This window comes from Pelodiscus sinensis, chromosome 6, assembly GCF_052426305.1.
Source record: "Pelodiscus sinensis isolate ZL-2025 chromosome 6, ASM5242630v1, whole genome shotgun sequence".
In the NCBI taxonomy this organism is placed as follows: Eukaryota; Metazoa; Chordata; order Testudines; family Trionychidae; genus Pelodiscus; species Pelodiscus sinensis.
Window position 1 is genome coordinate 1,936,101 of NC_143057.1, and position 12,917 is coordinate 1,949,017.

At 48.0% G+C, this 12,917-nt stretch overlaps 1 protein-coding gene across 11 annotated transcripts in view; it reads left to right on the forward strand.

Moving 5' to 3' along the window:
- The window catches only part of PAX5 (paired box 5), a 209,738-nt gene that overhangs the window by 152,495 nt on the left and 44,326 nt on the right, over positions 1–12,917 (forward strand). For 7 of the 11 annotated variants that reach the window (XM_075931251.2, XM_075931254.2, XM_075931255.2 and 4 more), the window contains one exon: positions 9,309–9,410. The exons of the other annotated variants lie outside the window; for them this stretch is intronic. In XM_075931251.2, coding sequence (XP_075787366.1) covers positions 9,309–9,410 — 102 coding nt within the window. The remainder of the gene's footprint in view (positions 1–9,308; positions 9,411–12,917) is intronic. 11 annotated transcript variants of the gene reach the window in all.

A 12,917-nucleotide genomic window follows, 5' to 3' on the forward strand; every position in this document is an offset into this window, starting at 1 on the left:
GAAAGAGAGGGGTGTAATAATCACTCCTGGGAGAACCCAAATGGCACCTGGATTGCTTGTGTAGGAAGAAGCCACGTTTTAACCTCTGCCTCATCCCTGGGGCCTCAATACGAACTGTTGAGAAGCAGCTTTGGCAGATGGCCGCGGTGCCATTTCTGTGCAGCACATGGTGAGGGAGTGGCAGGAAGTCCTGTGCTTGAGGAAACCGACTTGTCCACAGAGAGCCGGGTCTCCCTTTCTGTCCCAGCCTCTCCATGGCAAGTCACTGAAAACATTTTTTGGGAGGGGGTGGGACTAATTTGGGCCTCCTCCTCTCTGAGCCTGCACCCCGTCTGACGCTGCCCAAGCTCCCAGAGCGGCTGTGTGGAGATGCCCATTCAGTTGTGCCTGGGAGACCCGAACCCTGAGCTGTGCAGACAGGCTGAGCGTGCGGGTCACTAGAGCTGGAGCGGGGGAGTTCTAGTAAGAGCAGGAGGAGTGGGACAGGGGCCTGGCTAAATAGGGAGACTGGTCTCCGCTGTGCACGGCAAAGGGAGGGCGAGGGCTGGCTTGGCTGCCCTGCAGAGTTTGCTAACAATAGCCTGGGATCCAGAAGTTCCCCGTTCCTGGAGGGCACAGGCAGCAGACTCCACTGTCCAGCAGCCTTTGACTCAGCCCGATCACGGCTTTCTGAGAGTGGTGCGTGGGATGGCACAGAAAGGAACTCCTGCATGAGTGGTGTGGAGAGGGCTGATAAAGAAAAGTTATTTATTAGTTCCCTAAATAGAATAACTAGAGGACACCAAATGAAATTAATGGGTAGCAGGTTTAAAACTAATAAAAGAAAGTTCTTCTTCACACAGCATGTAGTCAACCTGTGGAACTCCTTGCCAGAGGAGGCTGTGAAGGCTAGGACTATAGCAGAGTTTAAAGAGATGCTAGATGGTTTTATGGAGGTTAGGTCCATAAAGGGCTATTAGCCAGGGGATAAAATGGTGTCCTTGGCCTCTGTTTGTCAGAGTCTGGAGAGGGATGGCAGGAGACAAATCGCTTGATCATTGTCTTCGGTCCACCCTCTCTGGGGCACCTGGTGCTGGCCACTGTCGGCAGACCGGATACTGGGCTGGATGGACCTTTGGTCTGACCCAGGACGGCCGTTCTTATGTTCTTATGGCCTTGCACACAGCTAGCTTTCGGAGGCAGGGGGGTGGCTGACAGCCACTCACAGATGCAGAAGTTTTCTGTCCAGTGGTATTTGAAAATACCTGTGAGACTCGACTGATCAGAAATCAAAACCCTGCGCAGCAAAGCACAAAGGGGGAGGGAGTCTTCCTTTTCTTAGAATGATGGCAAAATGAGGCTACCCACGTGAACATCTCATTGCATATGCATTAGTCTGCAGGCCTGCTACAACTAGTTCAGGACCAAGAACTACAGTCCCTGGATTCTGTGATCCTGGCTCCTCCTGCAATTAGAGCAAGATACATTTGGATTATGGGCCTGATCCTTCAGAGCTCCATTTCAAGGGAAGTAGGACTGGGCCCTAAGTGGCTGTAGGCTGCAGACTAGAATGTGTTTGTCATGTCAATGTGTGCAGCATCTTCTGATCTGGTTGTCAGGTAGGGGGTGCACATGCAACCAGGCCTCTTGCTGTTTCAGACCAGGTCCTTTCCACAGCTGACGACGTTGTGATTCGGACAAATGTCCGCTAGGGATTTCTCTGCGCATCAAACTCATTTTTACTTGTGACCTATTGGAAATTCGAGCCCTGTTCTCTAGAGATGGTAGATTAGTTTATTAACCCAGAGCACTCTAACCCCTGACCACGCTCCTGAGCGAATGGAAATGTTGTGATTTCCCTAAGCGTGAACTAGAGGAGAAATGCTAAGATGTCTCTTAGCGCACCCTGTAACGCGTTCCTAGAGATGGCAATGACAAGACCCGCTCCCATGGAATAGCAGAAGAATGTTCAAGGGCTCCTTCCACCACCTGCACCCCGTGCATTGTCTAATGTATCCTGTGCAATAATTAATTACATCTCTTGTGGCTTCATTTCTTTCATCCTGTTACTGGCAATCAGGTAGATAAAAGGAAAAAATGTGTTGGTGCTCTGTGGTATTAAAAGTGAAGGGTTTTCATACTGTCAGGGTAATGAATTCTGCAAGGGTTTGAAACGCCAGGGCTTGGGGAATCTCTGTGTCATGTGTCTAGGAGTGACAACCCCCAGTGGTTAATTACTGCCACGGCTGAGAGCTGAGCTGGGAGCAAAATGAGAAGTTCATTATGAGTTAAATCTAAAGTTAATTGGATTCACATTTTCACCCATTAGTATACAAAGATACACCTCCAAATGCTCTTTAAGTGAAAAAAATAAGGTAGGCGTTGGCAAGATGGTGCCAACTGCTGCCTTTGGTTATTGTATCCTGGCTTTGATACAACAGTTATCTTTCACCTGGACTGTTTGATTCCATTTTCACAAGCCTCCCTCAGGTGCTGGCCTGGGGTGGTCTGAATCTTTGTAAAAATGTCTCAGGTAGGTTATGGTCTCTGCTCAGAGGGGACAGTATTGCTTATCTTTGTGAGAGCCGGTTGCAAAACTCAAGTTTCTTCACAGCAGAAAGTTTGGAACAAAATATTTCATTTGGAAGATGTTGTCAAAAAAGATAATTTTTCTATGAAAAAACTTTGAAATGAAGCTAAAGAAAAATTTTCATTACAAATCAGAATTTTAATTTTGTTTGGAGTTTTGAAAACTTTAAAATGCTGGTTCTTGACTTTCATATTTTTGGTTCATGTCCCTCTCTTTGCATGGATTCTCTTTCCCATTCCCTGCTCCCTTTTTTCTAATGAAAAGGTGGGGAAAAGATAAACCAGGATGAAAAGGGGGGGGAAAGGAAACTGTTTTCTCCCTCACTTTTTCACTTTTCTACTTTTTGACAAGGGAAAATAGAGGGAGAAGAGGAAGCAAAAATGAATGAAAAGCAAAACAAACAAACAAACAAAAAAACCCCTAAAAATAAAAACGGAATGTTGTTTGTTTTTGAAAACGGAAATAAGATTTGCATTGTGTAATGAAACAAATTCTCATTTCAGATCGATTTTGTCCCCAAATTGGAAATCTTTGTCCAATATCTGTTTTTGTAAAAACATCTCAAATGTAATGAAACTGCTTTTTTTGCAAAATAATTTTTTATTGAAAATTTGTACCTTGCTCTTATCTTTCTTTTCTCTGATTTTCTTGCACTGGTGTAAAGGGGGCGGTCCCCTCCCGAGTGCCCCTTTGTGGCCGAGGGCATGTCCACAAGTGCCTCTGTTCTGACTGGTTTTGGAGGTGGGGGTGTTCCAGATGGCTTTTCTGGCAGGTCGCCTGGGACCAGGCTTTTTCTTACCCCCGTTTTGTAGCTGCTGGGGAGCTGGAGGGGACCCAGGCCTGTCTACTTCTTGAGTCCCGACCCAGGGACCCTGTAAATAGCAGTTGCCTGCTAAGTGTCCCTGCTGCCCACTGCCATCTTGCCCCTGGGCCACTTCCCCAAGAAGCTTCGCTGACCTGCCCTCCTCAGGGCTGTGAGGTCAGGTTCTCTGTTGCAGTCGTCTACCACGGCCAGTCTTCAAGCCCAGTCTGGAATCCAGCTCTTACTCAGAGCTGTCGGAGGTGCCGCTGCCTTCCCAGTGAATCCGCTGGTCTGACTGGGTCAAGCTCCAGTGAGGAACTGCCAAGCCCTGGCACAGCAGCTTCTTTATACCAGCTCACTGGGCCCTGATTGGCTGCTGCAGAATAGCCACTCTAGTTTGCCTGGAGGACCTATCTTTTGCCCTTTTCCTTGGGGCGGCGTGCAGCAAGGCCACCAGCTTCCAGCAGGGGGATCCAGGCCTAGACTACCCCGTCATAAAGGGATTTGTGAGTTACTTGCCTGTGCTACCAGAGTTACACAGGTGTCCCAGACAGTACACGTACCCAGATATTATTCCTATAATAGAATTAAAGAATCTGCATGTTCAAAAATGACAAATGATTGTGTGAGATTTGACTTTGCAGATTCTCACTTTTTGAGCCATCTTGGAGGGGTCTGGTGTTCCCATTGGTACCCCAGAGTGGCGTCACTCTGGAAAATTTTGGACAAGGTGACTCTGCCTAATTAAGCCGCCTCCCTCTCATCTTCCACCCTCTGCCCCACCATAATATAAAGCGCTGGGGAGGCAAATACAAGTACCAAGTGATGGAAAGGCCTGAAAGCTACACAGGGAGGTAGTGGCAGCACGTTTCTCACTCCAGGGACGTGGGCTCTCTCTTCCTTGTGCGTGAGGGTAGGGCAAACGGGTGGAGAGCCATCACTCCACATGGCCCGTTCTGCTGGCCGGCCTCTGGTTGGTCTCCTAAAGCCCGCTGCTAAAATCAGCATTAACATCTACTCCATCCATGGCTGCCTAGAAAAAGGCAAAAGATGCATCGGCATAGCAGGGTCACCAATGGCAATACAGCTCTGACTGGAGACCATGCCGATAATTCCTCCAAGCATGTGTCTTCCGTATCACTTATGAGTGCTGCACTAATGAAAAGGTCATCCTATGTTCTGGAACTGGCTTGGGATAAATCTCCTCCGTGCCTTCCAGTAGGGGGCAGTCAATTCTTTTTTGTCAAGCTCCAAATTTCTTGGCCAAGGTACAGTCAAGATCCAGAGAAAATAATTAATCATTCAAAAGACAAGTAAATAAAAAATGTCAGAGTCTCTTCAAAAGCCTCTGGCAGTCTGAATTTGGCCTGTGGTCTGCCTGTTGCTTACCCCTGCAGCACAGATGTACAGGGTATTGTTTCGTTTATAATGCGAGTTTCTATAGACATGGACCAGACTCCTCTCTGATTTGTACAGCATGAGCATATGACTGGCTTTATCCTACTGACTTCTTAAATTGCTGATGACCATAACGATAAGGAGGGGCAAATAAAATCCACAAGGGCCATCAATTACCTATAACAGCAAACTTGAATCAAATAAGCCACAAGCTCATTGAATTCAAATGAGATCATAGCTAATCACTGAAATAGGATCAACCACTATGTTCATTTTCATTTTGCTATAACGCTCTGGGGCAGAGAATTGTTTTTGTTACGCTAGGTGCTGTACATGAATATAATGGAACATCTGAGCTCTATCGCAGGACAAATGAGATTACTGTTAACATTTTATAATAAAAATGTGTATGATTAATCAGGCATTCCTAGGAGTTATATGGAATAAACCCATATAGCTATCTGCCTCCATCTCAAAAGGATATAAATCATTACTGTCCTTATAGCTAAAATGAAATCATATATCCTAGGGTTGGATGAGACCTCAGGAGTCATCGAGTCCAGCCCCCTGCCCAAAGCAGGACCAACCCAACTCAATCATCACAGCCAGGGCTGTGTCGAGCCAGGATTTAAAAACCTCCAGGGATGGAGATTCCACCCCCTCTCTAGGGAATCTATCCCAGTGCTCATGACTGAACTACATGAGCATATGAGCTGTGATCTGTTGTCACTGTAGTACATTTTAAAGATGCATTTATTCCTCCGACACAGAAGCTATTTGTCACCAAACAAACCAAGAGCCTACACTGAAAGCCACAGATGAAGCCTTGTGATGCTGAGGATGCCTCGTGAATGCCAGCCTGAGTCCTAGTCACTGCGAGACTAGAGCTGGCGATTGAGTGGGTGGCCGAGATAAGTCCTGATCCTGCATTGTGCGTATGTACGAATAGCATGGAAAGTTTTGTACATACAGTACTTTTACAGCAGCTCTTTGCAGGATCAGGATGTTGGCACTTAACCGAGGAGCCACCCTCCTGGTGAAAATGGGCACTTTGTTGCAGGAAGGGCTATCTTTTAAATGAGAAGTAAAGGTCAAGGTGGCGTCCGCTGAGGATCACCCTGTGATCCTGTTAATGGAAGTGTGCTATCCATGACTGTTGTCCAATGCAAGTGGCTTTATCCTACTGACCTAAATTCCCTTGGCGCAGTTTACCTTTGAACAGCATTTCCCACTTCCGTGCCTCAAATGTTGTGAACGGTCATAGTGCGGGTGTTAGTTACTCCACTGCACCCCCGAAGTAGCTACATTTCAATGTCCGGGTGCAAGGGGGGTCCTGGTGCCACCTGGCCCTGCTTACGCTGAGGTTCCCGGCCCCAGCTGGGACCCCACATTCTCCAGGCTGGCTCTCACTCCTGGGGCCCTTTGGTCCAGCAACATCCATGGCCTTGCCAGATCACAGCTGTTGCTGGACTAGAGAGTCCTGGATTTGGGAGGTTCAACCTGTGGGTGCTTTTCTTGGCTCTTCAGGTGCCTCCATAACATGGAAAAACTGGCTGTTAGCATCTCTTTGCCTCAGCTTCCCCTCCGTCACTCCATGGGGAGTTTTGTCTACTTAGGCTGTTGGCAAATGGCGGCGGGGCCAGCGCCTGATCGCACGCCGGGGCCCCGATCGCAGCGGGAGTTGGTCGTACCCATGACGTTAAGCAGTTTCACTACTCCCGGCGTAATCCATTCGTGTTTTGTTCACCAGTGAGACCATTGGCAGTCCCGCTGTAATCTTCAGCAGGTGTTTTATCAACTGGCTGGAAGCAGCAATCTGAGTGACAGCCTGCTCCCATAAAGGCCCAGTAGTCGGCAGTAAGGAGAGGCCTTGAGGGAACGTGAACGATGCCGACTCCTCTGAAGGCAATCCACCGTCCCACGTGACACGGACGGTCCTTACAGATTCACCTGCTCCCCTCCTCCTGGATGTGGGGAGACATGACGGAGGCACGTGACTTGCCTGGTGGGGAGAGCTGGCTCTTTCCCAGGAAAGCCAAGAGAGTATTGATAGAAATTAAATTCTTTTTGAGTGACAGCAGTTCCTTTGTTAAACCAAAAGGCACCACACCTGTGAGGGACTGTCAGACACGTGGCATGTTGCAACTGTGTCTCACCTTTGGATCACTTAGCCCTTCGGAGGAGACCGTCAGTCACTGCGTTAGCAACTTGGCAGGCGGTACTAACTGCACATGCCCAGCAGGATGGCTATTGCTGAGGGGCGGGCGGATTTAGCTCTGCAGAAGGCCTCTAAAACCCAAGTTTGTCGGCATGGAATAATTTCTTCTCATAATTGTGATAATAGATGAGTCTGAGGAATTCTTGCATTTTCGGCACCGATAGAGGCATCAAAACAAATGTCAAACCGTTAGAAATCCTTTTGTTTCAGATAAACCCTTATTAGTCTGCTGTTTATTTCCTGGGGATGTTGCAAGACCCACCGAGCATAGCTAGATCACAGACCGCGAGCGGTGTGGCCCTGGGCCCACGGCGCACTTGCAGATGTGGGGGAGGTCAGGCCAACAGACACAACAACAAGGGGAGAACATTTTGATCTGTGAGGATAATTTGCTGCCTGAACTGTTTAATTAGGGCGCAGGGCGAGGGCTCTGCTGTTCGGTTAAGACGGTAGGAGCAGTGACTCTCATTTCCCGCCCCCCTTTGGGCATGCTAGGCTAGCAGACTGGCCCACATAGCTCCAGGAGCCCAAGGGGAGAGGCCCTGCCATCACTAGTACAGTGTGCGGGTAGGCACTGTTACAGGAGGGGTGCCCAACTTTCTGAATGTCAGGGCCGTGGAAGGGCTACGTTTATCATCGAGCACTGAAGCAGCCCGAACCTCTCAGCTCTTTTGAAGACCTAGGCCTGGGGGGCTGGCCCAAGGTGACACCTGGGCTACGTCTAGACTGCCATGATTTTCCACAAATGCTTTTAACGGAAAAAAAGTTTTCCGTTAAAAGCATTTGCGGAAAAAAGCGTCCAGATTGGCACGGACTCTTTTCCGTAAAAGCACTTTTTGCGGAAAGGCGTCCGTGCCAATCTAGACACGGTTTTGCGCAAGAAAGCCCCGATCGCCATTTTCACGATTGGGGCTTTTTTGCGCAAAACAATACCGCGTTGTCTACACTGGCCCTCTTGTGCAAAAGCATTTGCGCAAGAGGGCTTTAGCCTGAACAGGAGCAGCATAGCATTTCCGCAAGAACACTGACAATCTTACATGAGATCGTCAGTGTTCTTGCGGAAATTCAAGCGGCCAGTGTAGACAGCTGGCAAGTTTTTCCGTAAAAGCAGCTGATTTTGCAGAAAAACTTGCCAGTCTAGAAGCAGCCCTGGTGCCTAAGGAAGAGCCAGGCATTGAACCCAGAACTCCAGTGCATCCACTCTGAGTTTACAAGACCGTCCACTCTGAATTCCTACCAGGGCAGCTACAAAGTCTTTATTTTCACTGCTACATTTCTGAAGTGAACCAGGGAATTACATTTCTGTATCTGTGTGCTACCTCCAAGTCCTGCTTTGTCTGTTTCTACATGTGAAAAAGGTTAACCTGGGGACTTGCACTGTGAAATGCTCTTGGATGGGAAGTTTAGAATTAATGCTAGAGTAAATAAAAATGTTGCTGATAGTCTTATGTGTCTATCTCTTGCCTTAGCACAGCAGGCAACCTGATCAATTGAGATCAAGAAAGAAAGAAAGAGACCGACGAGTCCAGGCTTAGAAATTAAGCACATGCTGATTAGGGCTTAACTTCCAGGGCCCAGAGTAAAAGAAACGGTTGTTGAGGTCCAAATAAGTTTGATTTACAAAGCACTGACTTGAATTCAGTGGCATGCACACATGTGGCTTTTGTACTCTAATTGTACTCAGACTAACACCCAGTTTTGAGATCGGTTAATGAGGAAGAAGATACAGTATCATTATCCCCGTTTTACAGAGATGGAAATTGAGGCACAGAGCAGTCACATCGCCTGCCCACAGTCACATGTCCAAGCCAAGTAGCCCTAGTCTAATATGCAAGCCTCTGAACTCCATTGGCTCTCCACAAATACACCAAAATATTCCCCCTACTGAATTTGCAAGACCTCTGCAGAGTATCACCTGTCGGTAGCAGGGCGTATTCCTAGGATGCCTGCTCGGCAAATGCCATTCGAATTGCTGTCGGCTCCCACTTTGTGTCTGACCGCTTGCTCACGCTAGAAGTTTATTTTGACAAAGCGGAGCTTCAGACAAACTTGGGAATAAGGAAGGAGCAGCAGAGTTCAAGCTGGCGGGCCTGCCTCTGCGTGTGCGTTTCTCTCTGCCTCTCACTTTATCCGAGCTTTGTGGCAGCTGATAAAGAAAGGGATTGTCTCTTCTCGCCCTGCCAAGCTAAAAATCCCACTTTGGTATTCACAGTACAGTTATGACAAATGCCTGGCCTGTGTTCTGGGTGTTCAGGGAAATGTAAAACCATGTCTAGTTGTTGTGCATGCTCACGTGGTGATTTGTTGGTTTGATTCTTCAGGTCGTGAATTGGCAAGCACAACCCTCCCAGGATACCCTCCCCACGTCCCCCCTGCTGGACAGGGCAGCTACTCTGCTCCAACACTGACAGGAATGGTGCCTGGTGAGTTTACACCCCCTCCCTTGCAGCATTACAGGGCTTTCTGGTTGTTGTGCACTGATGCCAGCAGAAGACAGAACTGCAGGGATGAAAAGAGAAAAGCAGATGCAAAGCGGGTCTAAATAAATAAGCCAGCCCCTCTTCAGCACAAGGGAGAGTCTCACGTCTCCACTGCCAGAACAAACTGGTCCCTTCAATGTGCAGGGAAAAGCAGGGAGCCCCGATGCACGGTCGTTTGACACGTGTTGAGCCCATCGTATTCCCCCTCCCTGTTCGTCACGAGGATCATTTTAATCAGCATTTGAATGTTAAGCATGTTACATGTACTTGTGCCAGTGGACTAGAAGGGCTGCACTCTGGCATGCCTTTGTGGGACTGGGATGCGTCACATTGTTACTTTATGAAGCACAAAATTGGACCAGCTCACAAATTTTCCTCGGGCGTTTTCCTTTCGTTGTAAACTTCGGTGTGTTTCTGTGAGAACCCCCGGCTTGGGAGGGGAACTGCTCATCATCTGCTGGAGGGCACGCAGGCTCGGGTCTCCAAAGGACCCATCTGCCTAGCTCCCATGGAAATTTATGAGAGTTAGGCACCTAAATGCCCTTGAGGAACCAGACCTGAGTGCCCTCCGCTCCTTGGAAGTCAGTGGCAGCCTCCTCTAGGAGGAAGCCCTTATGTAGACACCTGGGTTATCCGTTATTGGCAATTTTTGATCTGCAATTATTCCTCTATGATCCCAGATACTGTGACGATACCATTGGAGCTTTAGACATAGACTGATAAGGCTACAGACAGATGAGGTTCCAAAGACTATTATGTTGTATTTGGTCCTGGGTTTTGCATTACAGTATGATGAAAATCACTGACTTCAAAAGAGCCATGTGGATTTTCAGCAGCTAAGCATCTGGCCCTCATAACCTGTGATCCCATTGTTAAGGCCACCGCTGCTTACTAGGAAAAGCGCTCTACAGTATTGCAAACCCCGAGTATTCAAAAGTTACAAGACAGATTTTTAAAAATCATGGGACTTTAAAAATAATAATAATGCTGGGTGGGGTTTTTTACTTGCTTCCTGGTTTCTGGGCCATTGGAGTGTATTCGGATCATATTTTCAAGCTTTTCTTCATGGCCATGAGGCTTAGAAATTTACATTGTTTTTTAAAAAAGGAAACTGAGATTCTTACAGTCACGTGACTCTGGCAACTGGGATTAAGAACAAAATATCATAAGATTTGTGATAACAGCAGATATATTGGTAACAGAGGTTTTATGTGTGGAGTTTGTGGGAGTTTGTATATACGAACAATCGGGATTGCACTTGTCTCCTGGTAATATCTTTAAGAAATTTTAAAAAATGCATTTATTCTTTCTATGAATTGGTTTTAAGAATTAGAAGTGTGAGTCAGGTCATTGTAAAACATGTAGTCATTTTTGTGCATACAAAGTGTTGCAATGCTATTAAAAGTAATGCAGGGGGTGGGGCGGGATTGACAAGCGACACAGAAACGCTGCTTTCCTTGCTATAGTAAGGGCTTTTTTACACTGTAAGGCTTTACAGCATCCAAAAAAAACTTGTCAGGGGTTTCAGGCCAGGTTCTCAACTGGTATAACTGGAGCATCAGCCATTTGCACCTGCTGAGGATCTGGTCTTGAAAATGCAACAGCATCTTGCTGTGATTGCAAGTCACTTCCTACAATGTAAATATTAAGAACCTAAAAAAGTTGCATCAGTGTAAAGGTCCTTATAAGATTTCCCTAAACACGTCTTGCCGTTATACAAGCAGCTCTGAACCGCAGCTGCGAACAGGGCTGGGTGCACTAGTCGGAATACAACAGCCCGCTCCTCACCGTTCCGTCAAAATCTGCGCATGACGCGATGCTTTATTCTGAAAGCTGGCAACACGTGTTAGCGCCACTTACTCTGAGCTCCTGGTTTTCTGAGTCTGGCCGCGTTCCAGCACCATGCCCTCTCCAGTCAGAAGCAGGACTTCCTGGTATCTTCTGAAGGAAGCTCATCTGCAATTAGCAAGCGCTGCCTTTAGCTTGGGCAGGCCTGAGAATGGGAAGATTTGCATGAGGCTCCTTGATCACAGCAAGTGTTACATAGTGCCTAGCGCAAGCCTGTGGTTTTAAGGCTAAGCCGGCTGTTGGGCAGCTGTTTGGAAACCCAAATGCTCTGAGCAGGACCTGAGATGGTGTCAGCTCCCTGAGGTGAAAGAAAAAGACCATCCTGCTTTGCCTCCTGGAACAATTTGTGGCCTTCCCCATGAGGGGCCTACACTTTCCCGAGACCAGTGGTTTGGGGTGATGCCTTGGAAAGGCCTGATTTCAGAGCGTGGAAATCAGCCCTTTGAAGGTGCCCCAACTTGACCAGTAGAAAATTGAGACCCCCCCCCAATCACTCGCAACTTTTGAAAGTGCCAGCGTTGATGTTTCCTGGGGGTTCAGATACAGCCTCTGTTAAGATGGTCTCTCTCTGCGCCCTTATGATTTGTATTAATGGAGTGCCCAGGGTTAGGGTTAGGCTCCTAACTCCCATTGGAGTAGACCTGAAAATCCCTTTTGGTGTCAGCCCCACCTTTAGTTGCCAACACCCTCTGAAGCCTTGGCTTTGCCTGCAGTGAGGCCTACCAGGCGGGGGTGAAAGGCAGAGCACAGCAAAGCATGCACTGCGACTGCCCTGTGGGCACTGCTAGCGCAAACTACACAATCCTCGTGTGCGTTAACACAGCCCTCCTTGAACAAAGGCTACCTTAACGTGAACGAGGCATCTTGTAGCTTGTGCCAGGTGCGTCCTCCCCGCGGGCGGCAGGAACACAGTGCCTTGCACTCTGCAATCCGCACACCTCCTACTCTGCACTGCGGCACGGCGCAGACGAGCCCTTAGTCTCTGGCTCAGTCCCCCATCCGCAAGACGAGGTTAACGGCACTTCCCTACTGGCAGGAGTGCAGGGAGCATAAATTCATTACAGATGGGGGTGGAGGGAACGCGCAGACACTCCTAAGGAATGATGCCTGAGACGGGCAGGTATGGTAATATCTACGACAAATTGCGCATTCTTTGGCAGAGTTTAGAACGAGGCAGTGCAGTGACCTAGACTCATTTGAGCGGATTTTGCTGTGTAATAGATTTATTTGTAACTGCTCATAGGCTGGCGTGACCCATTAGATTGAATAACTGCAGTGTTCCTTTCACTGGTTCTTTTAATAACAACCTTCTGCTCCAGCCAGGTTGAAGGTCACCTGCAATTCTTCTAGGCTCTCATTCGCATTGCCGTGCGGCTTTGCTAACTAGAATCCCAAATATGTCTCTGCCCTGGCTTATCTCTTGGCATCGGATGGGCCAGTTTCCCTGTGAATGCCCAGAGCCCTGGATGGTTTGGTTCCGAAGGAGCTGACAGGTTGGTTGAAGCCGGATGCACATCACTGTTCAGATATGGCTGAATTATTATTTACACAAGGGCATGTAAGTTTGACTAGTTCTCCGGGATTCCCGCCTAGACCCAATGC